The sequence below is a fragment of the Lissotriton vulgaris genome, chromosome 5, assembly GCF_964263255.1.
Source record: "Lissotriton vulgaris chromosome 5, aLisVul1.2, whole genome shotgun sequence".
Taxonomy (NCBI): Eukaryota; Metazoa; Chordata; class Amphibia; order Caudata; family Salamandridae; genus Lissotriton; species Lissotriton vulgaris.
Window position 1 is genome coordinate 481966012 of NC_141693.1, and position 27420 is coordinate 481993431.

The 27420-nt window shown below is 46.5% G+C and overlaps 1 protein-coding gene across 5 annotated transcripts in view; it reads right to left on the reverse strand.

Annotated features, from left to right (window-relative positions):
• The window catches only part of ATP13A2 (ATPase cation transporting 13A2), an 831233-nt gene that overhangs the window by 213148 nt on the left and 590665 nt on the right, over nucleotides 1-27420 (reverse strand). For all 5 annotated transcript variants that reach the window (XM_086921931.1, XM_086921933.1, XM_086921932.1 and 2 more), the window contains 5 exons: nucleotides 25453-25519; nucleotides 24793-24924; nucleotides 18559-18726; nucleotides 13446-13556; nucleotides 61-107 (listed from right to left, as the gene is read on the reverse strand). In XM_086921931.1, coding sequence (XP_086778057.1) covers nucleotides 61-107; nucleotides 13446-13556; nucleotides 18559-18726; nucleotides 24793-24924; nucleotides 25453-25519 — 525 coding nt within the window. The remainder of the gene's footprint in view (nucleotides 1-60; nucleotides 108-13445; nucleotides 13557-18558; nucleotides 18727-24792; nucleotides 24925-25452; nucleotides 25520-27420) is intronic.

Consider the following 27420-nt stretch of genomic DNA (forward strand, 5'->3'; position numbering starts at 1 on the left):
TCCGTCCAATGAGATCAGACATGTTGGCAGGGAGCAAAGGATTGAGTTATCTTGGCTTACCTTATTCATAATCAGGATGACAATGCTGTAGATGGTGCCTATGATAGCTGTGAGGGAGGAGTGAAAAGAAAGAGAAGTTGAAAATGAAAAATGAAAGAGGAGGGAAGGGAGGAAACAGGAGATACAAATAGAAATGAATAAGGTGACAATTAAGAGGACAGGGAAATAATGGGAGAAAAGAGGGAAATGGAAGTGGTTAAGCATGTCCAATCACAGAAACAGAGTTAATACAATAGAGAAAGGGATACAGTGGAAAAAGGGGTGAAGGAACAAATGAAAGGGATTAAAATAGAAAGATGAAGAAATGGAGAGGAAAGGTGGCAAATGTAAAGAGGAAGAGGTGAAGAAAGAACAAGGAAGATTAAGAGAATGGGTGGGGGAAGGGAATAATGGGTAAAGAGGGCAAAAGAAACAAAAAAAAGGTATAATGTTGAGGAGAAAAAGAAAGAGGGGTAACACAGAGAAAGAGAAGAAAGAGGGTAAAGGAGCATGTAGAAGATCAATGGAAAAATAGCAGGAGAAATATGAGTGGGTAAATGAGAGGCCAAAGAAAAGAATAATGGAAGTAGGGAAAATGACGTAAGGGAGATCAAAAGAAACAAGAATATTAAAGGCAGAATAAAAATGGGTGAATGTGCAAGTAGGAAAAGGAAAGTTAGAAAGAGGACGGTGAGAACAAAAGGAAGATGAGGAAATATAAGATATGACAAGGAAAGAAGAAAAGAGAGAAAGATTAGTCCAATTAAATCCAGAGTGCCTATTGACTTGCATATCATTTGATGTTCTCTGAAAACACTCTACAAAAGCAGACGCCACTTGAATGATCATATGCAATGCTCTCATCCAGAGTAAAGATGAACTGCACAAATTAGCCCTACACAATTCTCCCCGGGCTTACATATCTGACAGCTATTACCCTTAAGAGGCGGATACACAGGTTGTACAGACTGCCACTGCGGACAGCACAACTATCTCTCATGTTACATTTTACACATGCACAAGAAACAGTTACTGAACAGGACGCACATACATTAGAGAGCCACGATGTGGACAGTAGAGTTATTAGGTTGCATGATAACCGGGCGCAGGCATCAATAAGCAGTGTTATATCTCAGGAGCACAGATTACAGAGGCTAAAACCTGAAAATCACAGCTAGGCCACAGGTTACACAGAACTAATAGGCTCGGCAACACATAGCAGGCCTGTCCCTTATCACGTATCTTGCTCGCTCTGCTCTTAAACAGCAAAGATATCTTCCATGCTCAGGCCTATGCTCTCCAACAACTCTACTAAAACTAGTATTTTAGTACTATGACATATGCTTATCTTCTGTATATCAGTGGAAGGGCGATTCTCATGTTTAAATAAGGAAAGATGTAATCATAAGTGTGAAGTGCTGCAAATATTAGTTAACTATAGTCCTGGTTTCATGTGTTGACACACCGATCCTCAAAACATACATTACCTTTATTTTCCAAAAAGGAAACTTCGAGGCTGTAGATTTGTTTCTTTGTCAGTTGTAAATAGTGTTAGGGTTGCTTAAGAGCTAATTTCTCCCGCTAGTTTGTGCCGCTAGTCAGGCTTTGCATATATCATGTTGATTTTGTCCTAATAAATTTGTTTTCATTTATGAAGGATCACGTTGTAGAAATTAATGTGCTCAACCTTCTTACACAAGCCAGGTAACTGGCCCAAAAGTGCCCAATAATGTGAATCAAATATAATTTACATAAATGTTATAGTAGTAAATCAGAGCAATATCTAGACATGTATTTGTTTATTTTCTCTAGCACTTAATTTATTTTCCCGTTTCTCATATTTACAAACTTCGGGATGACATGCCCTCAATTTTAGCAGATGTGTTCTGTATATTAGGTAATATACCCTTTTTATTGTCAGACAAATTTTGCTTTTTAAATTATTTCATCCTTGGTAACTATGCTGATGTAACCTGTGTGGTGGTAACTCGCAACGTACGCGGTCTGCAACTTTACCTTGTCTATTTGATACTATTGGTCTTCATTGCAACCTTGTGCACCTTCATTACATGGTTTTGTTGGTCAGGTACTTTTTGGGCCTACAACAGAGGGTCTTTGGACACTTGCCTCTGTGAAAACTTGTAGTTAATTTTCCTTCAGTGAATGCAGCAGGAGGTGCTCCCATCTTTTTTCTGTTTTGTCATCAGCGCTATATTCTGATTGTAAGTTTACACCCATAGTGTGCCTCCTTTCTGAGTGAGTGTGGCTGCTTCCCTCTCAGCACAATCTATGAAGGTCTTGGGCCGGCCCTTATTAATATACCCCGTTGTAATTAAAGGTGCACCTAGTGCCGATAATTGGGGATCTCTTGCCTTAAATCAACCAGACATATGACTTCTTCACCATTAAGGTGTAATGGAGCCTTTTAGTTCTGGGTGTAACATGTTTCAAGGCCTTAGGCAGCAAGGGAAAAAAATCAAACCACCCTCTTATTCATGTTTGTTCTAAAATACCAAATGTGTGAAAAACATCGGTTGGTGACCAGAACTGTACTTCCTGTGTCCCCCAACGACCTGGTGTGAGAATCACAGGTCACTCTTCTTTAAATAAGAAAATGCGTAATATGTTTTTAACACCTTAACTTGTGTTAAATTTATTGCAGATATTGAAACCAGCTGTTTAGAAGAAAAAAGTAAACGAGATTACTTTACAGTCCTGGTGTCATGTTGTCTGGTAAGTTGAATGCTTAAGTCCCTTCCTTGAGTTCTTATTATTTATCACTCTTAGAAAAGCATCCTCCACTGAACGTGATCACGCATCTAGATTCAATGGGAAGAGTGTGGCAATCTAAAGTAGAAGTTTCTTTTTTAAATTTTTTAAAATTTCTTTTATTAATTTCAACAGAGGATAAACTAAATACAAAAAAAAAGAAAGACATTGTTGCAGAATAAGAGTAGAGTTGTATACAGATACAAGGGTGGCTCAGTTACCATTGTGTTGTTGCACAATGTTACACATTCTTGACACTGTCATGTTACAACAATAGAATATACAAGGAGGGATACATGGTGTCCATAGCGCAGAGTGCCAGTTAAGCATAAAAATATGGCGTCTATCCTCAGGGAGGGAATGTGTGTTATTGGGAAATGGGGTTCCTCAAAGGGTGTGGACTGTGTTAAGGGGGTGGAGGGGAGTAGGTTGGACATTGTGTAGAGCGTAGTTCATGTCAGTTTTAGGTGCTTGTTCCGCTTTGTCATTTGTATCAGTTTGGGTTGTGGTTTCCATCCTCAAATGGAAATAGCTGTAGATCGCAGAGGTTGCCATATGTTTTTTAGGTCTGAATGCAGGTGGTTGGAAAGAGGTGTAAATGTCACTTGTGTTATCGCTGTTTACCAGGTCCTGCATCCATCCTTTGACTGTAGGGTGAGATGTGGCTCCCTAATGCATGGATACTTGGCGTTTAGCTAATACCAGCGCAATGGCAGTGTAGAGCCGGATTCCCTTCAGCAATGGCCGAACGTAATATTGCACAGTATTTTGCCATTTAGTAATTGGTATTGGAAAAATAATGTGATTTTGGATCCGCAATGGGGAGATTTCATTTGTCTCTTGACTCAATAGTACCTGAATTCCGACCTCTGAACGCATACGGGGACTCTCTTGGCTTTCCAGATTCCACATGTACGGGAGCTTCTGTCCCTTATTCATGAATATTGACAACCCTGTGATTACAAGCATTTACAATGCAATAGTTCTCGCAGCATTAAAGTTTGAGTTTTTGGCATTGTGTATAACAATGCGTTGCATAAAATTTTTAGCAAACTTTGAATTGGTGAGCAGTGAGTGTGTGCAAGAGTATGCTGTTCTTGAAAGCAGTGTGGTAGAGAGTGCAGGAATTTGGGTGACCTGAGCAATGTGGATGATGCACCTCACGCACAAGGCTGACACAGTTATTAATCACACAGCTCTGATGATGCACCTTAGGCACGGGCACACAGCTGTTATTATTCACACAGCTCTGCTGATGCACCTCACGCACGGGCTCACAGTTGTTATTCACACAGCTCTGATGATGCACCTCACGCACGGGGCTGACGCAGTTATTATTTACACAGCTCTGATGATGCACGTCAGGCACGGGCTCCCAGCTGTTATTATTCACACAGCTCTGATGATGCACCTCACGCACGGGGCTGACGCAGTTATTATTCACACAGCTCTGAGGATGCACCTTAGGCACGGGCTCACAGCTGTTATTATTCACACAGCTCTGATGATGCACCTTAGGAACGGGCTCACAGCAGTTATTATTCACACAGCTCCGATGATGCACCTCCGGCACGGGGCTCACAGCTGTTATTATTCACACAGCTCTGATGATGCACCTCACGCACGGGCTCCCAGCTGTTACAGTGCTTCCTTCTTTTCACTGGGGGCAACCTGGCTGGATAAATGCAGCGAAGTTTCTCAACGTAAAGACTTTGCTTCAAGGAAAATCGCATCAGGTATCAGGCAAAAAGTGGGGGGTACTGCAACAGATACTCACTTTCTCACCCCTGGTGACATGACTATGCAGTACCTTGAACTGCCTGGACACATAATTATGTGCAGACTGTAGTTTTGTAAGTAGAAATGGTGGTGTTGGTAAAAGTGATGTTATTCATGGTTTAATGGTGGCTGTAATAGTAGTTGTTAATGCAGTGTGGGGATGTTGGTAGTGATAATTGTGGTAATGGTAGTAATGGTGGAAGAGCAGAGCAAGACTGAGAACATGGGGCATTAGGAGAGTACTGGATGCACGTGGAGGGGAGAGGCAGCAAAGTGAACAATGATGGGGTGTGCTCTGCGATTCGTACCTGGGAACCCAGGAGGAGTGCAATGGAGCAGCATCAAGAGAGAAACTGGGCATGTGGAAATCAGCACAGCAGCAGAGGAGCTATATTGCGAGACAGAAAAGACTTAAGGACAAGACCAATGTGGGAAATGTAAAAATAAAAAATACAAAAGCAATCAGGCACCCATCAAGATCAAGCTCTCATTCTAATCCTAACAGAACATTTAAAAAGCCTTCTACAGTTAAAAATACACGGGTTGCTTTTCTATTCAAACCATATATGAGCTTATCAATTGACGATGTGATGACTGTATTTTACTGATTTAGAATAGCTGTTCATGTATTGGAATCTAACACTTGAGAGAGATATAGACAGTCTACTCCATTTATATGTTAAAGACTTGGCAACAATACATCCTGCAGGCAGAACTCGACCCGCTATATTTTGAGGAAGAAAAAAAAAGGCAGCCCTGCCTTAAGAGATGCACAGAGGTGTACATTTGGAGTGTGAATATAGCCCAGGTTATTCAAAATAAAATCCCGTCAAGAATTCCAGGCTTGATACTAAATACTATTTTATTACTGCGCCGCAAACATACCTTTTTAAAAAATAAAATAAAAGGTATGGTACTTTAATCAGGAGACATTATCTTTATATTTAATAAAACAGCATTGAAATTTGCCACAAAACCCACGACTGAGGAGGATGCAATTGTTATAATGCAAAACCTACTACCAAACGAGGGAACTGGATGGTGGTTTTGTGAACTGTCAGCCGATTGAGGAATTGAGGTCAAAAAGGTATAGGGTCTTTGCGATGCGATTTCCCGGCACGCAGTGGGCACTAACAACGGCAGAAAACCATGCACCGAGTATGAGGGAATGAACACTAGCTGCCAGGCATGACCGAAGCTAGGTTTTGGGGGCACAAAAGGGATATAATGCACTGGCATCCGCTATTCACCCAAACACAGCTGCTGCTGCACACAGGACAGATACTGTGCGCAGTAAGTTTGGGGAAACAAAGACTTGGTCTTGCACAGTAACGAACAAATGCAGTGAAGCCCAGGTACAATAGAGTTGAGTGCAGGATGTGACCAAGGCAGTGTCTTGTACTCGGAGGTTGCAGAGGACAGCCAAAATCATGACAATTTGGCACAGGGCATGGCGATGAAGCAGCTCCCCATCCAGTCCGCACTGCACTGAAAATATAGCCATAGATGATACAGAAAGTACTAACGAAAGACGGTACCACTGGAAAGGCTTGTCTAGTACCTCAACATAGGCATAACGGCAATGTGTAAGACCCCTAACTAAAATCCTGCTTCATGCGGTCAGTTTCGAGTTTTGAACATCACCGGACAGTTACTATGCCACAAACGGCTAGCTCACACTATAAAAGACTTTCTCAGAATCTAGTTAAAGGCGTGCAGATTTACCAATCTTCCTATTCGACAATAGTCCAGTCTAATTTATAGGAACTGCCAAAATAAAGTCTAAGCCTTAGAAATACTCAAAAAGATCAGTTGGTGTGGCAAAGCATTGCGAGCATCACAGCTCTCCTTATTCACCAATCAGATCAGGGAACAACAGAACCTTCAGCCCGTCAGCCAAACTGACAACAACCTGTGTGCTTTTACTGCCAGTCCAACTAAACACTTTTTGCAGCGAACGTGAAAACACGTTTGGATCTATCACCAACAACATGTGTAATTAGACTTTTATTTTAGACCCATTAAACTATCCAATAACCAGAAAATGTTGGCTTACCATCCATTACTTTCAGCTACTGAAAGGTGACTAGTCAACCTTTGCAAATGGCCTTCCAGTGTTCAGAAAAAGGAAAGACCGCATTTTAAGTATTGTATTCGAAAGAGTTTGAAACAAAAAGGCATGTTCTGGTCAAATCTGTAAATTATGCACCATATTCTAATGGTTATGTGGCAAGACAAAAAAGTCAATTATGCTCAAAATACTGCAGCAATGCATAACTGCACATATGTATGTAAAAATAGACAAGTGTTAATTATTTGACACTCTTTTCGTTTGTTTGTGTGCTTGCTTGGAGCATGTGGTGTTTCAATAATGACATTCTTACGGTCTTTTAGCGTTACCACTCATGCCTCATAATTATACTCGCCTGTAACTGTTTTTGCAGTTTCCCCAGTAGTGCTTTCCTAAGCTTTAAATCAAAAGTTCTGGATAACTATTTTTTAAATTTGGTACTTTCACAATGAAAGTATTTGAAAATTAAATTCGATTCATCTCTCAAATCTATTTTGTGGTATTCTTATTTCAGTTAAGTTGACCTTTCTCAAAAGGTCACCTTGCATAGGTCAAATTACCAGCTGTCTTCTGATCTTTTCACATGGAACTGTGCGAGGGTACAGGTAAGTTTCGTGCATTGTTACACAAAGCAGTGTGCCTCTCAGCCTTGAGAATTTAAAGAGGGGACAATTGTGTCTGGGCGACGAGCTACTCCACGTCTGATTTCAGAGAAAGAACAACATGATTATAAAAGCAGTGAAGTGGTGTCTCTCTCCCCAGCAGAGTGTATGGAGGCGCCTGGGAAATCCCCCGATTATGGCAGGCTAGGTAAGGTACAGGCTTCCGTAAATTACACCACTACCCGCAGGAATTGATCCCTCGAGATTCAGTTGTATGAAGGCTGCGAGGCGGCCAGCTCCCCCATGCCATTTTGCACGGCTATTTATTTTCAACATTCCGCCTGCCCGTGTGCCCGAGAGCCGCAGTGGGGGGTTGAAAAAACAGGGTGCTAACAGTATAGATGGTGGTGGTCTTATGTAGAGGTCAGAAGACAACGGAGGATACGGGCACGGAAACAACCTGGCGACCTTAGCCCCCACACAATCATTCAGAGTCGCAGAATCTGGCGCGCAGATCTCACCTTGTCACCGGCGCAGGGGGGGGACCTGGTAGTGAAAGGGTGGGAGGAAAGTACAAGCATGCTGCCTTCCGTGAAGCCGGCCAGGAACAGAGCAGTCATCGGCACACGGCGGAGACGCTAGCGCCGTGAGCGTGCCCGTGACCAAATCCGCGCGTGGCCAGCTCTTGTCCCTCCTCTCCCATTCAGAATGCTGGGCGCGTGCCCAGCTCTTGTTTCGTTTGCCGGCTGAAACGATTACAATAGTTCTCTGCCGAGAACGCACTTCGCGCATCTCTTTGCCGAGACCTAAACTGCAAAGCTATCTTCCATGCTCAGGCCTAAGACTGTACAACAACTCTACTATATTAGGAACTATGGCTTTGGGCAGAAGAAGCAAGTCATATTTACATCTGACTGATCCCACTCTGGCGAGGCACTGTGAGTGGACAAATCATAGACCGATGGGAGGCCCTGAGCGATTAGAAATGGCAAGCATTAAATGATCAACTCTTTGGTAGTTTGAACTGAAATGATTCTAAAGGGGCACAAACAAGTGCGCTCTGCATAGAGCTGCTGCTCATAAGCAATAGAAAGGAGAGAAAACAAGCATTTACAATGCAATGGTCTCGGCATTCTTAAAGTTAGAGCTATTGGCATTGCTCATGAAATTATTTTTATTTATGTTTTTGTTTTTAAAACATAAATAAATGGCATTGTCATTTACAATGCCAATAGCAGGGCAGGAGAGCAAGCACAACCAGCGACGGTGCGGGGGCAGGAGAGCAAGCACAACCAAAGTGGGGGCGGGGCAGGAGAGCAAGCACAAGCAACGAGGGGGCAGGTGCAGGAGAGCAAGCACAAGCAACGAGGGGGCAGGGGCAGGAGATCAAGCACAAGCAAGGGGCAGGAGAGCAAGCACAAGCAACGAGGGGGCAGTAGAGCAAGCACAAGCAACAAGGGGGCAGGGGCAGGAGAGCAAGCAAAAGAAACAAAAGGGGCAGGAGAGCAAGCACACACAACCAGGGGGCAGGGGCAAGAGAGCAAGCACAAGCAACCAGGGGGCAGGGGCAGGAGAGCAAGCACAAGCAAAAAGGGGGCAGGGCAGGAGAGCAAGCACAAGCAACCAGGGGCAGGGCCAGGAAAGCAAGCACAAGCAACCAGGGGGCAGGGGCAGGAGAGCAAGCACAAGCAGGCAGGGGGCAAGGGCAGGCAAGCAAGCACAAGCAACAAGGGGGCAGGAGAGCAAGCACAAGCAACAAGGGGACTATGAACGAGGGGGCAGGGGCAGGAGAGCAAGCACAACGAACGAGGGGACAACGAATGAGGGGGCAGGGGCAGGAGAGCAAGCACAACGAACGAGGGAACAACGAACGAGTAGGCAGGGGCAGGAGAGCAAGCACAACAAACGAGGGGGCAGGGGCAGGAGAGCAAGCACAACGAACGAGGGAAAAACGAACGAGTAGGCAGGGGCAGGAGAGCAAGCACAACAAACGAGGGGGCAGGGGCAGGAGAGCAAGCACAACGAACGAGGAAGCAGGGGCAGGAGAGCAAGCACAAGCAACGAGGGGGCAGGAGAGCAAGCACAAGAAACCAGGGGGCAGGAGAGCAAGCACAAGCAACTAGGGGGCAGGGGCAGGAGAGCAAGCACAAGCAACCAGGGGGTAGGGGCAGGAGAGCAAGCACAAGCAACCAGGGGGCAGGGGCAGGAGAGCAAGCACAACGAACGAGGGGACAATGAATGAGGGGGCAGGGGCAGGAGATCAAGCACAACGAACGAGGGAACAACGAACGAGTAGGCAGGGGCAGGAGAGCAAGCACAACAAACGAGGGGGCAGGGGCCGGAGAGCAAGCACAAGCAACCGGGGGGCAGGGGCAGGAGAGCAAGCACAAGCAAGGAGGGGACAACGAACGAGGTGGCAGGGGCAGGAGAGCAAGCACAACAAACGAGGGGGCAGGGCCAGAGAGCAAGCACAAGCAACGAGGGGGCAGGAGAGCAAGCACAAGCAAGGAGGGGACAACGAACGAGGGGGCAGGGGCAGGAGAGCAAGCACAACAAACAAGGGGGCAGGGCCAGAGAGCAAGCACAAGAAACGAGGGGGCAGGAGAGCAAGCACAAGCAAGGAGGGGACATCGAACGAGGGGGCAGGGGCAGGAGAGCAAGCACAACAAACGAGGGGGCAGGGCCAGAGAGCAAGCACAAGAAACGAGGGGGCAGGGGCAAGAGAGCAAGCACAAGCAGGCCGGGGGCAGGGGCAGGACAGCAAGCACAAGCAACAAGGGGGCAGGGGCAGGAGAGCATGCACAAGCAACCAGGGGGCAGGGGCAGGAGAGCAAGCACAAGCAACAAGGGGACAACGAACGAGGGAGCAGGGGCAGGAGAGCAAGCACAACGAACGAGGGGGCAGGTGAGCAAGCACAACGAGGGGGGGCCAGAAAGCAAGCACAACGAGGGGGCAGACGCACAACGAGGAGACAGACGCACATTGAGGGGGCAGAGGCAAGAACACGGGCACAATCAGGGAAGAGAGGCAAGAAAAGCGAGCACTCACCGGAGGACTCGGCAGCTTCTCGACTTCTTCCCGCGGCGGTCGGGCAGAAATGGCGTCAAAAAAGCGCCAAAATTTTCGCATTCGGGGGTGTGGTTTTTGCTGTTGAGTGACGGATGACGTCACGGAGAGAAAAACTGCAAAAAACACGCCCCCTAATCCGAAAAAGACGGGGCTTGAACGGAGTGATGCCCCTCTCCTCCAATGGCTGGCCTCCATTTAGGAATCCAGCCAATGGAGAAGAGGGCCGGGTACAAGCCCCACTATAGAAAACATTAAATCTCGGAGCGAGACTGCGCAATCGCAGCCTACGGTCCGAGACCTAAAAATTAACTGGATGACGACCTGAGCAGTTTGCAAACACTGAAACTTTTGCAAGCATTCTGCCCATTACCTTTCCGTTTTAGTATGGACAATAAATACAACACAGGCTAAACAGATACTATTGACTTAGACCAGAAAGTGCCATTTCACATGAGGCACAGACACTACATACTCAAACCTCAGATAACTCTAATTCGGGTTATATAGCTCAATGTTCCTTGTAATATTAATGTATTATTTGGTGTATAAAGGCATTCCCCCTGCCCACCTTTGCCCTCTCCCTTTACTGTATTCCAGTGGACGGTAAAAATGTGATTTTCACTAAAATGGTATATGAGGGGTAAGAGTATCCCCACATTTAGGGAATTGGGAGGGTGTGGAGTTTTCATCTAGTGCCAGCCCACTATGGAAAGTGGGGGAAGTGAGCCTCACCAATTGTGTCAGCTACCACTGTCACAGAAGGTAAGCTGATGGACTGAGCTAAATCCATGCCATCAGCTTAGTCATAACACTTTAAATCCACACTACATATGTCTTGATGGAAGGTGATTAACACTGTATATCTGTCAAAGAAGTGACAACAGCTTTACCTGCACTGTAGCAGGTGAATGTTCAGAACTTCACTGTTAGAAAAGCTTCTTAAATCTGTATCCACTTCCCTCACTGGATGATTGAGTCTAACAGACAGCAGCAGTCATCCAATCAGAGGAGGAGACAGGGTCCTGGGAATAATGGACAACACTCTGTCGCTATTTGTCCCTGCTGACATAACCAGCAGTCATCAGCCTCAATATTCAACAAAACAGTTACCTTAGGGTTCTAGGGGTACCTGGCTGGCAAAGGCTCCACAGGTGCACTTAACACCATGTCCTCAACCCAACTGGAACAGCACAATGTCATGGAGACGCAGATGCAATGGTTAAGCTTGGACTGTAAGCAGGCGAGCGGAGAATGCTGGCATGCATGTATGCACATGTGCATGTCCCCAAGGGTGGGTTCGTGTGGGAGAGGGGTTGAAATAAAGAGAGGAAGGGAGAGACAGAGAGAGCATCATGTGTGTGTGATAATGAGGACCATTCCTGCCATAAAGTGGCCTTTTCTGGTATGACTGATAACTGGAATCAAGGCAGTAATTGTTAGTATGACAGAACCATCCTGGCAATGATGGCAGCTATTTAACAAATGTAGTGGGTATTCAGTAATGATGAATTAACATTTAGGGTATGACAACATGTTTGTTAGACAGATGTATGTGGGCAGGTTGCAAACTCTGTCATTTGGGAAGTTGGCTGAAGTTCACAGAATAGTAGCGATAAAACCCACTGGCCCACCTCCCTCTGAGGATTTCCTGCTCCAAGATGTTTTGTGAGTGAGACAACCTGGATCAGTCAGTCATTGTAGCCTTGTGAGGATGGGGAAAGCAAGGAGAGGCTGGTGCCTGGAGTTTGCCACTGGGGATGGAGGGGCTCAGAGCACAAGAAAGGGCACAGCTGTGGGACAGCATAAGTACCCACTGCCCTGGCAGCTCCTTGAGGCACGGGAACGTTTGCCACAGCTGCAATGGCCCACAGACCCTGCCAGTTACCTCTGCTTTTATCTTTTAAACCACATAAGCTTGCCACTTTGGAAAGCCTGAATAGTTTAAAAAAACTAAAATCAAAAAAATCTGCGAAGTTGCCAGTCTTGCAACTTTGAACACTCCTAATTAACATGTGTGGATTTAGGAAAGGGAACAAGGGGCAACAAATGTCCATGCAGGGCAGTTGTCAATGTAAGTACTTTATGATAATGACAAGCTGAAAACTGAGGATTATATTAGAGTATATATTAAATAAGGCTTTGGAGGTCAAGATTTATCAACTGAAAGTCTAGCTCTATGTCTTCAACTTGCTTTCATTGAGAGGCTGAAATTTTGTTTGGAAATGTATCACTCACTGCCAGAGTACTTCTGTATGCCAAGTTTGTGGTCATACAGGATGAAGCATGAGTGAGAACAGCTAACCTCCACAGATGCAGTGGTTATGGAGCCTTTACAGAGGACATTTGGTCTGTTTACTGGGAGACCTCTGTGCAGCCACGTCCATGAACAGTGCAAGACTGTTTTTTCCACACTTTCCTGGCAATGGGACAATAGTTGAGGCTTCCTAGAGAACTCACTTGCACTGTGCTAAATGCATTCGTAGGGACTGAATAGTGTTCTTTAACTTAAAACCAGTCCTGCCTGAATTACTAAAGGTAGACCAGATGAGAGGACAGAGGACAAAATTAATCAAAGTCTATAAAATAAGCACAAGGAGACTTTAAGCCCTTTGGCATTAGTAACTTAAAATGGCATGGAAATTGTGAGAAATCTATGGAACAAGTCACAGTGAAAATGGTTGGACTGCACAGCACTGCCTGTAGTGGAGAAGACATTGATCAAAATAACTACAAAGGCGGCAGTGGGCACCCACGCACTTTAAGGTGCGGAAACCCAAGTGCAGATCCATGAACAGACAACCAGTGAAGGTGATAAGGAATCAAGGCACAACCTTGGTGCAGGTGTTTTGAGAGTAAACAAATACCTGTATTTAAATGATAGTAGCCCAGGCCCAACCTATTCTGGTGTAGGGGTGTGAAATGTTAAAATCACAAACTGTACAAAGATGGTTAGGAAAGAGAGCAGACTGAATTAAAGCCAGTGTTTTGCATCACTCACTAATTTTTGCACTGTCCCAAGTCAGGAAAGATCCGTGTTACCATGGTAGGAGATATGTATACAACAACCCATGCAAGGAACCTCATCAAGCATATTACCAGTTTGTCTCTGTCTTACCCAATATAGCCAGGAATAGCACAAATCTGATGGAGTCTGTGTAGAATTTGAAGCCCACTGGCTGCGGGTAGAGGATGGAGCTGATCAGATCACCCTTAGCTGTGCAGAAACCTGGTTTAAATGAATCAAACAAAACAACAAAAAAACAGATGAGACACTAACACAGCAGCCTCTGTGTGAAAGGCAAAGATAACTGGCATTAGCCTAGCAGAAATCTAGTACCATCCTAGTGGAATCGTCAAATGAGTAATGTTTTGTTGTAGTGGCTTTATTTATCATCCTAGTCTGCCACTACACAACCTCAGATTCTGGAGCATACTGGTGGTAGCATCTGCCTGAAAGTATGTTAGGGTTGATTATAGTATCCATGCTGCCAGTAGAATTGGTATAGAGAGTAAAATAACCTGGACTAGGATACCGGGTCAGATGGCTCAAACATAGCAACAAAGCCCACAGAACAAAATTAGGGACTGATGAATCAATAAGGAAAGTGACTGGAGGCTGAGTGGAGGATAGAGCAGTTGTTGGACTTGGCCCTGAACATTTTGCCTTCCTCCTAGCCATTTTTCTGACATGGTGTTGGTGGTTTTAAGACTCCGGGCACTTTCGCACTGCTGTCCAGTGTAAAGTGCATGTGCTCTCTGTGGTAAACATGGTAAGATTGGTCTACACCTGTTTAGCATATTTAATTTACCTGTCAGACCCTTGTAAAGTGGTATCTCAGATACCCAGGGCAAGTAAATTAAATGCTGATTGCGCCACCCACCAAAGTAGCCTTTCAAACCTATCCCAGGCCTCTGCCAATGCAGGGCCTGTGCAAGTTGTGTTACTGCCGCTGTGACGTGGAACCTAAAGTGTGTGCCATGTCTGTGACCCCCCTTTTACTGCATGTCAGTCCCCCATAAGGGAGGCCCAAGCTAGCCCTATGTGCAGGGTGCATTGTAGGTGAAACGTAGGACATGTACCTTATGTGTGTGATATGTCCTGGTAGTGACAGACAGCCATTTTGGTTTCTCACTGCTGTGAAGGTGCGCTCCCATTGGAATGCATTGGTGATTCCCTGATAAGTGTTTCAGTGGTAATTCCTGATGAGAAGCAGCGAGGTCAAGTTTGGTATGGTTGGAATAGTAATAATAAATGCTGTGCAACGGTGTGCACAGATTTATTATCACTATTTTAGAAATGCCACTTTTAGAAGTTGCCATTTCTGTGTGCTATGTGTCTGCCTGGCTGATGTGGATTGCATGTCTGGCTTTGGAGTGACAGGGGCTGTTGAGGCGTGTGTGGCTCCAGGGAGGGCAGGGTGAGTCAGCGCTAGGCGGAATAGGGTGTCTGCATTTGGAGTAGTGGGAGGAGTAGTCCCCTGACCCTGAAGAGGTTTGTGCCTGCCTAGGTGAATGCTGGCTCCGCCCCCCTGTGGTATGTCTGATGACGAGCCCCCACCTGACAAAGGGGAAGAGGAGCCTTGTCAAAGTGCTCCAAAAACCCCAGAAACAGTTTAGGCTGGCTCCCCCAAGCGCTGTGCCAGGGCAGACAAAGCAAATGTATAAATATGGGGGCTGTGACCCCATGAACATTGGTGCTGTTCCAGTGCTTCCCTGTGACGTGGGGGCTTGCAGCTGCTGGGCCCCAGGAGGAACCGCCACAAGGGACTGCCTCCCTGCTGGAGAGCCCGGTGTGCTGGCCTGCCTGGGCCCAGCTCTGCCCCTTTACCTTTGAGGGCTTAGCGCCTCTAGAGCGCTATATTTTTACTCCAGGAAGAGTGCTGGTGGCCTGCAGCGCAGGACTGCAACACGGGGGGGATCCCCCCGTGCCTACAGGAGAAGCAGGAGCCCACCCTGCTGTTGTGTGCCCCCGGCGGTCGTATTGCCCCATATTTAGAGGGAATTTTGACGTAGGGATTCCCCCTCACATTGCCAAAGAAGAGCGGGAGTCCATCCCACATTATGCGCTACATCCCAAGGGGTCCACGGTGTGGGGATTTCCCTGTGCTGTGAAGAGGAGTGGGAGCCCACAGCCCACCCCGCATTCATGCTGATTTAAAAATGAGAGCCTACTCTGCATTGTGGTGTCTCCTAAAAGAGCGAGCCGCTGCCCAGAGGAGCAGCGACCAGGAAGCCAGGCAGCTTTTGCCTGGCTGTGGGCAGGGCTCCCCGTAAGGAGGAGGAGAAAATGCGTGTCTTACAGGTGCTGCTGGAGGCGGAGAAGAAGTCCCGACGTGCAGAGGGGGGCGGTGGAGGTGACAGGAGGGCCTCCTAAGCCCCAAGAGGAACGGAGAAGGGAGCTTCCCTTCCCAAGCCCGTGGGAAGCTCCGGACGTACCACGCAGCATCAGGAAAGACCAGAAGAGTCCTGCGAAGCCCGGTGAGTGGGGTGGGGACCGTATACGACTGGTGCCCGCCGGGCGCCTAGTTCGTTTTCCCCAACCTGAGGAGAAGCCAGGAGGGGTCCTGAGATGCCCCGGTGAGTGGGGGCGAATTGGAGCAGCATTGGTGCTCCAGGAGGCACCGTGGTGCCACAGCTGATCCCTGCTCATTTCTCTTTTGGAGTATGTGGTATTTAGAAGTCCCGGTGTGGGGCTTCCATGGCACGGTTAGTGCCAGTGCTCATTTGGACTGTTTGCTTTCTTCACAGCTGAACCGCGAGAGCGCGGGCAGCTGCAACGGGGGGCAAATTGCTTGTAGAGTCCCAGTGGGGGGGCTCAGGAGGCACTGCAGTACCAAGGTGATTCTACAGCGGTACCACTCTGACTACGGGCAGCTGCCACCCGGGGGCATTTTTGTTTTCATGAGAAGGGAGTGAGATACTCTCCTCTGCCCCACCGCATTGCACACTTTACTTTTACTGCGTTTGCAGCTCTAGGGCTATTTGAAAAGCCCTACCTTTGCTCCCTGCCATTAAGGACAGAGAGCATTTTGAGCCCCTGGGAAAGGCCAGTTGGCCTGGGGTAAGTTTGTAAGGTGATGTATGCACCTGGTAGTAGTGTTACTGTGGTACAATGCTGATTTATGCATAATGTATTTATGCCTAATGTGATGTTGCATAATGTATTTATGCTGATGCCTAATGTCATGCTATGATGTGGTGCAATGCTGATTTAATCATAATGTATTTATGCCTAATGTGATGTTGCATAATGTATTTATGCTGATGCCTAATGTCATGCTATGATGTTTTAGGATGATGCCTATTGCGTACTGTGTTTATGTTATGAGGTCAACGCATAATGTGTTTATGCCCAAAGTGATGCAGACATAATGTGTTTATATTACAGGTGCTAATGCTGAGCACAGTATTCTGCCAGTAGTTACTGGTTGTGCTTTACATGAGTTACTAGTACTTTCTAAAGGTTCTGACAGTGGCCCAATTGGCCCTGTCATGTGTATATAAACCCTGTAAATACTGCCTATTGCCAATTGGCACAGTGTACATTGTGTCATGATTATTCTAATGTGTGTTGGATAATACAAAGGCTATTTTTATATAACCTTGTGTGGAGTTTTTTTTGTAGTGTTCCTAGTGTGTTGCTGCTGTGTGAGTAGGTTGCGCAAACGCTTTACACATTGCCTCTGGGATAAGCCTGACTGCTCGTGCCAAGTTACTAAGGGGGTGAGCAGGGGTTATCTTCAGAGTGTAACTCCCTTGCCCTGACTAGAGTTGTGGTTTCTGCCTGGCTAGGCGCATGCCCTAGCCAACCAGAAATCCCATTTCTAACAGTAGGGCAGATCAGTGGCACAGTACCGAGTGCAAAATAGTTAAATGGTTATGAGACAAGCGCTTTGACTTGACGGGCTAGCTCAGGAGGTACAGACTACAGATTTACAACCAGTTTGTGTTGGAGGTGTGGGGCAGATGAATACGGAGGTTGAAAGAAAACCCCTTCCAACAGTTCCATTACCTGAACTGGCATGTTATCTGGGCAGGCTAGCTCTAGAGGTATTGGATAAGCAAAGTCCAAGTTATATTTGGGAGAGCAGAGAATGGTATATGACTGGAAAGTTCTGCAGGTACACAGAATGTGCTGCTGGCAGCCACAACGGTGGGCATGGACAACAATCTCAAGTTTTGTTCTTTAGTGGAGAAGTGTGGCTCACTGGTTAGAGGAGGCAGACCTGGAAGCAGAGGTCAGCCTGGGACCAGGGTTCAATTCTTGGGCTCAAAAATTCCACAGACTAGACAATTCTCGCTCCGGTGCCTACTCGATTCATGGGTTCACAATCTGCGACTCTGGGCAATAGCTTGCTTAATCTCCACAACGGCCCGTCGCGGTGGGATGCCTGGCTTTCACCTTGTGGATACCCTGCCGTGGTTATCTCACAGGGGAATACCAGGACGGGTTCCCTAAGCAAGCGCTTAGATACTGGGTCGGTGATTTGCGCTATATAAATACATGTACATACATGTACATACTTTGGCAGAGGGTGGAAATTCAATGCGGGCACTGGCTACAAGCCTTAATGCAATTTCTCTTTCAGTGGCTTAGGGGGGGAATACTGTCTAGCCAAACCGCCATGGAATGGCAAACTAAAGCACCATATCTGTGGGTGGCCGAGAAATACTGCAGCACAATAAAACACAGCGATCTTTTGGCTAATATTGCACACAGCCATCAAATTGTAGGTTTATTCAATCCAGCCTTTTTTTATATGGGAAATGTCCCAACAGCCTCGAAATGCATGCGCTTGCAAAGCCACTAGAAAGCTTTACACAAGTCAAAAAACACCAGAAAGCTCTTTAACTATGAAGGGCTTTCCTCACACCCTTGTGAACTATGACCTTACCTGGACTATATCCCAACCAAGCATAAGCCAAACACAAAGAAGTTCAAATGTCACAATGTTCAGTGTAGGTGGAGGTGGCGGTGAAAACATAATAGTAATTCATTACCAACATTGATTTACCCATTATGCTATGTTACCAGACTATATCTGTCAGAACATCACTGGCATAAGGCAGTCCAAAATATAGTTTACAAAAATCTAGTCGATGGGCTGATATTTTTGCACACTTAATTTAGGCACCATCATTCATGTAAGATGATATTTCTGACAATGATATTCTGGCATGCAAACCCCAACACCAACCAGGAAGCGATATTTGAAGGCTGGTATTACCTGTGCGAGTTACTATAGCGATCACCTCTTTGTCCAAGTAGGATTTGGCCTGAATGATATGGGTACCACAGAAAAGAGTGTGTCTCTTGTGCTGATCAGGGGAGTACAGCACATCTGCAGCCTCAGTACCACCAGGTAATGGGATCTTCATTTCAGGGACACTTTCCCCTAGAAAAAAAGTGTGACGTAATTAAATCATTATAAGAACAACAGGAGAAAACCCATAGACCACGTTGGGATGGGTGTGTCGTGTAAATAGAAACAATTCCCAACAGGTATCATGTAAGAACAAATTAAGTAATGTATGCAGTCTGCATTACAAATTAATAACCAAGGAGTCACTGGAGTTTTTAGAACAAAGGTGGTATTATTCACCAAATAGGCACAGGGAGAGGTCTTTCACATGGTAATACAGTTTGAACAGCACTGTACAGAACAAATCATGTGACAACCCTAGTGGCACTTGGTGCGTGATGCTATATACAGTGATGATAGTGAAGGTGCAAGTGCTCAAGTGAACAGCGTGATCAGCGCATAGAACCAAGTTTAAACATCAATAAAGGCCCCGTGAACAACAAGTAGTAATCACTTAAAACATGTTTGCATAAATTTGAACAGGAGCACAAAGAGTGATATGCGTCGTATTGTTTATGCTGTAGAGTCGACGGCGTTTCGATCCCCGCTAGTCGGGATCGTCATCAGGACAGGGTTGTAGATGGATACAGTGAGTGCACCCAGGCAGGGAGGCGTGGGCGGCTGGGGTCCAAGCGGTCAGTAAGGACTCGCGGGCTGATCGTGGAACTGAGTCCGATCAGTGAGCAGGGCATGCGGCGCCTGTATTAATCAGGGCGGCAGGCAGCAATTAGGGCTCTACAGAAGACGGACTGCAAGCAATGAATGCAGGAGCTTACATGATACCTGTTGGTAATTAAATCATAGCACCAGAAGGCCTAATTAGTTGTTTACTTGGGTTCGCTCTATTCCTCACATCCAAGAACTACTTCTCTCATAGATTAGTACTCCTTTTCTCGCACTATTGCCCAAATCTGTAGCCACTATATCCTCCTCTGACAGATGCCTCAAGGGGCAGTCTTGAAACAATGTAGCATTATAGAAGATGGAGCAGTGAAAAAATGACGCAAGCGTTTACAGCTCCGAATTTGAGGATAACTTCTATTTCTCCAAATTAAGTTTGAAGGGGTCAAAAGGGGAATGGACTTCTTTCACATCTCCTCACCTGTCATTTCTTGTGTGTGCTCTTCTCTTTGGTAGCAATCACCACTTTTCTTCTGTGATTCCCAATCATTGTCCTCTATAGGACATGCCCCTGCCATCAGAGGCTGATTGCTTGACTGAAGTAATCTGCCATATTACTATTTTTCTGTATTCACTTGTGTGCTGTGCTTGCTGAAGGATACAAAAACGATCTCTCTTGCTCTTTCTGGGTGCTTTATGTGCAATCCTGGACTGTACTGTCCACCTCTTTGATATCTAGCCTCAGGAACGTCCGCACCATCAAAATAAAGAGGTTCCCTTTCCCTTCACAATTAGACTCTTGCTTTTCAGCACCTTAGTGTTCTTGCCTCTAGACATGTGTGCTCTTATTCTGTTCTTTACTAAGCAGTGTGGGTCTCGTCCTTAGACACAATCTGGTCAGTTATTTTTGCATCTTGTTGTAGTGTCACAGAAATTGTCCTGTTGTTAGAGGATTCAACCCTGACTCTTGTCTCAGATTAGAGCTAAGTGCAGTGCTGTTTTGATGAACTCTCCTTCTGGATCCAATCATTTTTCATAGTGGGTGCCTCTGGCCTGTAATATTTTCCCAGTTTTCCAATCTGGATTCTGTTTCCATCCGAAACAATGTTGCCTTTACAGCACTCGCTGCTGGTATGGTGAAGATAGCTGTCAGCGTCCCCTGTTGTAGCACACAAGTGGATTTACCCTTCAGAGAATCACCCACTTGTTTTGTCTTGTGACGCGATGTAATGACACAATTACTGATTTCTGTGGTTACCTTTCACTAGCAAGTACATTTTGTGATGTATAAGGTTCATTTCTTTCACCCCTCCCCCCACACACTCAGTTGTCATTCGCCTTCAAGGCGCAGAGTATTTGGGCTTGCGGTTCCCTACAGCCTGACTAACATTTACTTTCATTTTGGTTTGTTACTTTTTCTTTGGAGGGGCTTGCAACTTTCCAGACAGCGTTACGCCTTGAACGACTTTTCTCCTGGTTTATCTGGTTAAGGACGTCATCAATGGCCACCTCATCTCACTTATGCACTATTCTCCAGAGCACATTTTGTCAGCACTATCTTTACATGTAAGATGGTGGTGCTTTCTGAGAAGTTCTGCTCTTTCTACACTTGATCTGTTGCTACTGTCCAACTATCTCAGGTTTTATCACTGATTCTATTCTCTTTCAAGTGTTTGCACATTCTATTTTCCATGTGAATCGGCGTTCCGTATTTCCCCCTCACCTAATGGCACACTTTCTATTATATTATCATATTTCTATTATATATATCACTCACCTCACAGCGGAGCTAACGCTGATGGTAGGATCGAGCGAGGACACAAACTAAATCGCCATTGCAGGCGAGGCGCGAGGCCACGCCCCCGCCCTCTTTCTCCCCCTCAAATAATGTGCAACCACCGTACGCGCAGCGGACGGGCGCAGCGGGCGCGCAGCTTGCGCGCCGCTTGCGCGCCTAAGGCAAGCCCGTCTTCGCCCGTCCTCGCCAAGTCATCGCCTCTCGCCAGTCACCCTGCCCAACAATTACGGACGGTTCATCACTATGACAAAGATCATCTCCTTTCACTCAACCCAGGCCAACGCTGTTACAAGCTAGAGGGCTGCATTGTTCAGACTGCTCTTCAGTGCCACTCCTGTAATCTATGCATCCCTGAGCCACAACTAATCCGATACAAAGCCACCAGAGAGAACCAGTTCTCGCTCACTATTTCCCAGCTAAACGCCAGGTCCCTGGTTAAACACCACGCGGAGGTAAAAACTCTACTGGTAGACGAAAACCCAGACATTATGTTCTTAAGTGAAACCTGGCTCAAGGACGAACTGACTAGCATTCCTAATCTAACGTTACCGGATGGGTTCTCTATGACCTCTATTAACAGAGACTCTAGGGGAGGCGGCATTGCCGCCATTTATAGAACATCCTACTCTTGCTCCTTCTTAAAGGAAAACATTACGGGATGTGAATGCGCCCGTTTCAAAATTACCATTAACCCTCACTTTTCCCTATCTGGCCTTTTCATCTATAGACCCACGGGACCTACCTCTAAATTCATAGAGGATCTCCTGGAGTCAGCTCATGCGCTGGCCGCTAGCTCCGTTAACTTTACGATTTTAGGTGATTTAAATCTTCATTTTGACGCCATTTCGGATCCAATCATCAGCAACCTCCTGGCCGACCTAACAGCCCTGCAACTAACCCCCCTCATTCAATCCTCTACCCACTCTGCCGGGCACTTACTTGACCCGGTATTCACTAATATCCCGGGATCTAGTGCGGATCCTCCTAAGCCCATGGGTTGGACGGACCACTTCCTCGTCACAGTCACGATCTCGGTCGCTACCCAAGCAAACAGGGCGACTCCCACCTCTAGCCTTAAACGACCCTGGCACAAACTCCAGAATCTGGACTTTCCGGCCAGCCTAGGAGAACCTAACTTTGAAACCACAAACGACGTTAACGCGTCATATGCCGCTTTCCAAGAGTGGATTACCAAGGGACTTGATGCTCTCATACCGGCCAAATGGACTAGAGGACGTATCACCCCATCTAATCCATGGTATGACGAGAACTTAAAAACACTGAGAAAAAAATGCAAAAGAGCGGAACGCCAATGGAGGAAAGACTACAACGACGAGGACAAAAATACCTATCTGACCTCACTCAAAATATATCATAAAGCTATACGTGCTGCCCGCGCATCCTTTTATGCCAAAGAAATCGATTCCAGCTCCAACCCCACAAAAACAATCTTTAAACAAGTTCAAAATTTACAAAACGGTGGCAACTCTGCCTTGTTTATTTCCTCCACCCAACAGTGTGAAGACCTCGCCACGTTCTTCACTGACAAAGTGAAGAAAATTTACAATTCTCTCTCTCAGAACCCCTCCGTCTGCACCAGCCCCCCTAAATGCCCCTTCAAGGGACCCAGGCTCACCCATCTGCCAGCTATCTCTCACGAGGACCTAGCTAAATTTTGCAGAAGGGTGAAATCCGGCGCCCCCTCAGACCCCATGAGACCAGCTTATTATTTAGGAGCCTTAGACTTTTTTCTCCCCTCTCTGGCCACACTTCTCAATCTTTCCTTCTCATCGGCTACAGTACCCACTTGTTGGAAACAAGCGTGGGTCAATCCTATTATCAAGAAACCCACCCTAGACCCCACTAAGCCGGAGAACTATAGGCCCGTTTCACTGCTCCCATGGGTATCCAAACTGGCAGAGACACACGCTAATACAGTACTCATGGACCACCTGGCAGAAAATAACATCTTAGACCCCTCCCAACATGGGTTTAGGCCTGGGCAGAGCACGGAATCTGCCCTTCTTTCCACCACCGAACACCTCCGGAAGATCATGGACTCTGGTCAGAGTGCTGCGCTGATACTACTCGATCTCAGCGCAGCCTTTGACACGGTTTCCCATGATATCCTTCTAAGCCGTTTGGAAAGTATTGGAATCCAGAAACTGGCACTTGAGTGGTTCCGATCGTTCCTCACGGGCAGATCCTTCCGTGTGTCAGCCCCCCCATTTATTTCCCAACCCCAGACTATAGGCCAGGGAGTCCCGCAAGGCTCGTCCCTCAGTCGATCCCTTTTTAATCTGTACATGCAGCCCCTTGCGGCAGTGGCCAGGGAATGGGGTCTCACGCTGGTGTCGTACGCCGATGACACACAGTTGGTAATCACCCTGACGGAGGAGCCCTCCACTGCCGCTACAAGATTTAGGGATGGACTGGCCGCAGTCGCCAACTGGATGACTGAAAACTGCTTACAACTGAACGCAGGCAAAACCGAGGTGCTACTCCTGGGCAAGGACCCCAGCTGCTGGAACGACCACTGGTGGCCCCCCTTGTTGGGCCCTACCCCTCCTCCCAAATCTCTGGTCAAAAACTTGGGTGTATGGCTCGACTCCGCTCTGAACTATCAGACTCATACAAAAAAAGTTGCGGCTACCTGTATCGGGTTGCTGAGAAGCCTTAATCCTATTCTAGGCTTCTTTGACCACAAAACACGGCAGCTCATTGTCCAATCAACCATTCTGGCTAGGTTGGACTACGCGAGTGTCCTACTCCTGGGTGCTAATAAAGCCGAGACAACCAGGTTCCAGCGAATACAGAACGCTGCGGCCAGAGCAATAGTAGGCCTCCCCAGAAGGTGTTCTACCAGAGCCACCATACACAGACTCCACTGGCTCCCTGTCGAAGCCCGCATCCAATTTAAGGCCCTGACCACGGCGTTGAAAATCCTGAAAATGGACGTCCCCGAACTCCTCCGCTCGCTTTTAACACCTTACACCCCCCAACGCCACTTGCGCTCTACAGGGCAGCACTTAGTAGTGGTCCCCCGCACGAAGTTCTGCCGCATAGGGGGCCGCTCCTTTAGACTATTGGGAGCAAAACTTTGGAACTCCCTTCCCCTCCACATCCGCTGCCTTGACAACCTGTCCGCTTTTCGCAAAGCAATTAAAACTTACCTCTTCCCAACCCTATAATTTCTCCTCCCCCCCCCCCCCCCCCCCCCCCAAACAGGATGTGCTATGGTTCTTAGCGCCGGGACGCCCCGTTGCTGGGGCAGCTGTCGCGCTCAACAAACCTATAACATAACATAACATAATTCAGTTAGCAGTCCTAATCGCTTCTCCCATTAGTACATTCTTTGTCCCCCTCAAATGGTATACTCTCTCCGCATCACCTCACTTATCACCACTCTCTTCCCATACCAGGCGGCCCTCTTTCCGCTCATCTTGGATCACAATTTCCCCTCAATTGTGGTTACTGGTCCCTGCTCTTTTCTCCTCCTCTAGACACTCTGCCTCAACCACCCCTGTGAACCCTCTAGCCACTGTTATGTGAATGTTTTTCTCCACCGTCAGTGGGTCCTCAGCCTATCACATCTGAGCACACTACTAGCCCATGCTGTGTTAAACCAATCACTGGTCAGAATTAGACTCAGTCACTAACAAGCTCTTTACTTCACTCACCTGTGAGCATGCTCTCATTCACCATGCACTCCCCAGAGAGCAGAGCTGCATCACAAGGTAGAACAATGCCATCCAGGGGCAAGAGGAGGCAGTCACCAGGCACCAGGTCAGCAGAGCTCACCATTGCTTCCTCTGTAAAAGAATTGTGACAGTAGGTTGTTCTAAAATCCTGTATTAAGACCATAACCTGAGCACAAGGTTGAACCGGAAACACCAGAGATAGGGTAAAATACATTTTCCTATCAGCCAGCTGACAGAGAATTCCTAAACCAAAGAAGACAGGTTGTGTATACTTGTGACGACTAAAAGGACAAATGGCACCGCGATCTAAGGGCATTAATAAGCAAAGGCCTTGGGATATCTGCACCATAGGGTATCGATAGGGAACGCGATTCCTTGGCTACAGGGGAAAGAGGGAAAGGGGTTCATGGGCCAAAGGAAACAAAGGATTCCTGGGCCTGGGGAAGAAAAGAGACGGTATTTTGGGGATAAAAGGAACAAGGGAATCCTAGTCTAGGGTAACAAAAGGCACATCATTTCTCAACCTTGGAGACCTACAGCCCATCTGGTCCAAATGCTGAACATGCAATGTAAACTTCATGTCAATGGTAACCATATAACCCAAGACTTTCTTTGTGCCTTAATGAATTCTATACTCACCCCCTGAGGACAGGCGGACCCTCACTGTGATGGACATCTTCACCATGTTCCGGAGAGTCACACTTTGCTGTGGAGTTCCATCATGAGTGTCAGAATTAGGTTAAAAGAACAAGTTCCACAAACATATTGCATCAGTCTCCTTAAACACTAAACGGGTCAAGGCAACAATATAGGCATTTAGTAATTTCCTTCATCAAAACCACTTCCTTTCGGAAATGATAATCAACACACACATTTTGATCACATCCTGTGAAAAGAAGGTTGCAGTTTACGAATCAAGAGTGAGCCAATTACAATGCAGTAACTGAAACTTCAATCCAAGGATTAGATGTTCGAAGCAGACCACTGACTCGGCTTGATACAGGTGCTATCTGCTAAATACAACCTTTTTCCTCCTGGACTATTGCATTTGCACTTCCAAAGGGCCTCCCATGGAAACTAATGCCACAACCACTGATTTCCTGAACAGAGCGGAAAAAACACAGGATTTGTGAAACCTATAACCAGCTATCTTGAAGATGAGATCTTGTGATGAGGACACTTTGAATCCAACTTAAAGATATGTTAAAGTATGAGCCACTTTGCCAGGATGAGTTTGTGAGAAGTCCGCTAATTAAAGTGGGCACCCTGTACCAGTCCAAAAAACCCTTATGATGATTTAGGAGGTCAAAGATAACCTTAGAAAGCTATCCAAGTGGTAGCTGTGGAGAGAAGCCTTCAGGCTTATTCTTGAAGGAATATTAAGCGGCTTATTTTACAAAATGCAACCTTATTGAATTGGTTAAATGAAAGGAGAACCACACAGTAGTTATAAAAATATGTATTTATTATAATAACACACTCTAAATACCCAACAGTATCTGCTACATGCTAATAAACACAAAGTACACAATACTGTAGCACAGAAAATATTGTAAGTAGCACTAATACACAGTGGCCTCAAGAGGGAGACCAAACCATATACTAAAATTGTGGTATTAGAACTACGACTCGAATCAAGACAGTGTCTAGAGAATGCAGAATCGCTGGGACCACAAGGAACCACCCAAGGTGACTAAGTAGACTGGGAACCACAACCAGTACTCGCAAAGTGCTCGTCCGCCTGCCCCCCCTCCTCCCCACTCGGGAGGGGGGGAGGGAGGGGGGTTGGAGGTGCCGCCGAGCTCTTTGCCGGGGCCGGTTTTCGGCCGATTTTTATACAGGGCCGATTTTGCAGCTAGGCTGCAAAAACGGCCCTGTAACAAAAAAAGCCCCCCAGGGGCCCAAAACCGGCCCCCACCCGTGCGGCGCATCGGGGGATTGCCCGGTGCCCGCTATGGCCAGTCTGCCATCGCTATGGCCCCCCTGCCATCGCCATCGGCAGCCCACCGACCTCCACGGGCCATGCCAGGGTTGATCGCCATAACTAAGAGGATTTGAAAACATCGAGATGTGGCCGAACCGCGTTTCACGGAGACATTATTCCACATACTAGGGTTACTACTCTCTTTGAGGACACGCAGGAGCCTCATTTGGTATAGGCCACGTTGGTTCCTTTACCCTTGACCTGATGAGGCCCGGAAGGAATGGGGGTTGAAACGCGTCAACGGTTTTGATGGGAGGAATCCACTTGTAAACAAGATTTATTGTTGTATTTCAAGGCACATTTAATAAATGTTTGTAGAGGTGTTGAAACCTCATGTGCAGAGAGGATTACCTCACAGTGTATTGCTTAGATTAAGTGTGCGAACACTGATTCATTACACAATTATGTGGGTATAGGCAACAAATAATTTGGTTTATGTTCATGTCTATATATGTTTGTTATGGAGAAGTCTATATATGTGTAATTTCATGTTTTCTACCTACAAAAAAAGAAAAATTATTATTGATTTTTTCCAAAGGAAGTCATTGCGCTATCTGTATTTTTATTTTATTTTTTTAATCTTTTTATTATGAAAAAACAAAACAATAGAAATAATAAGATCT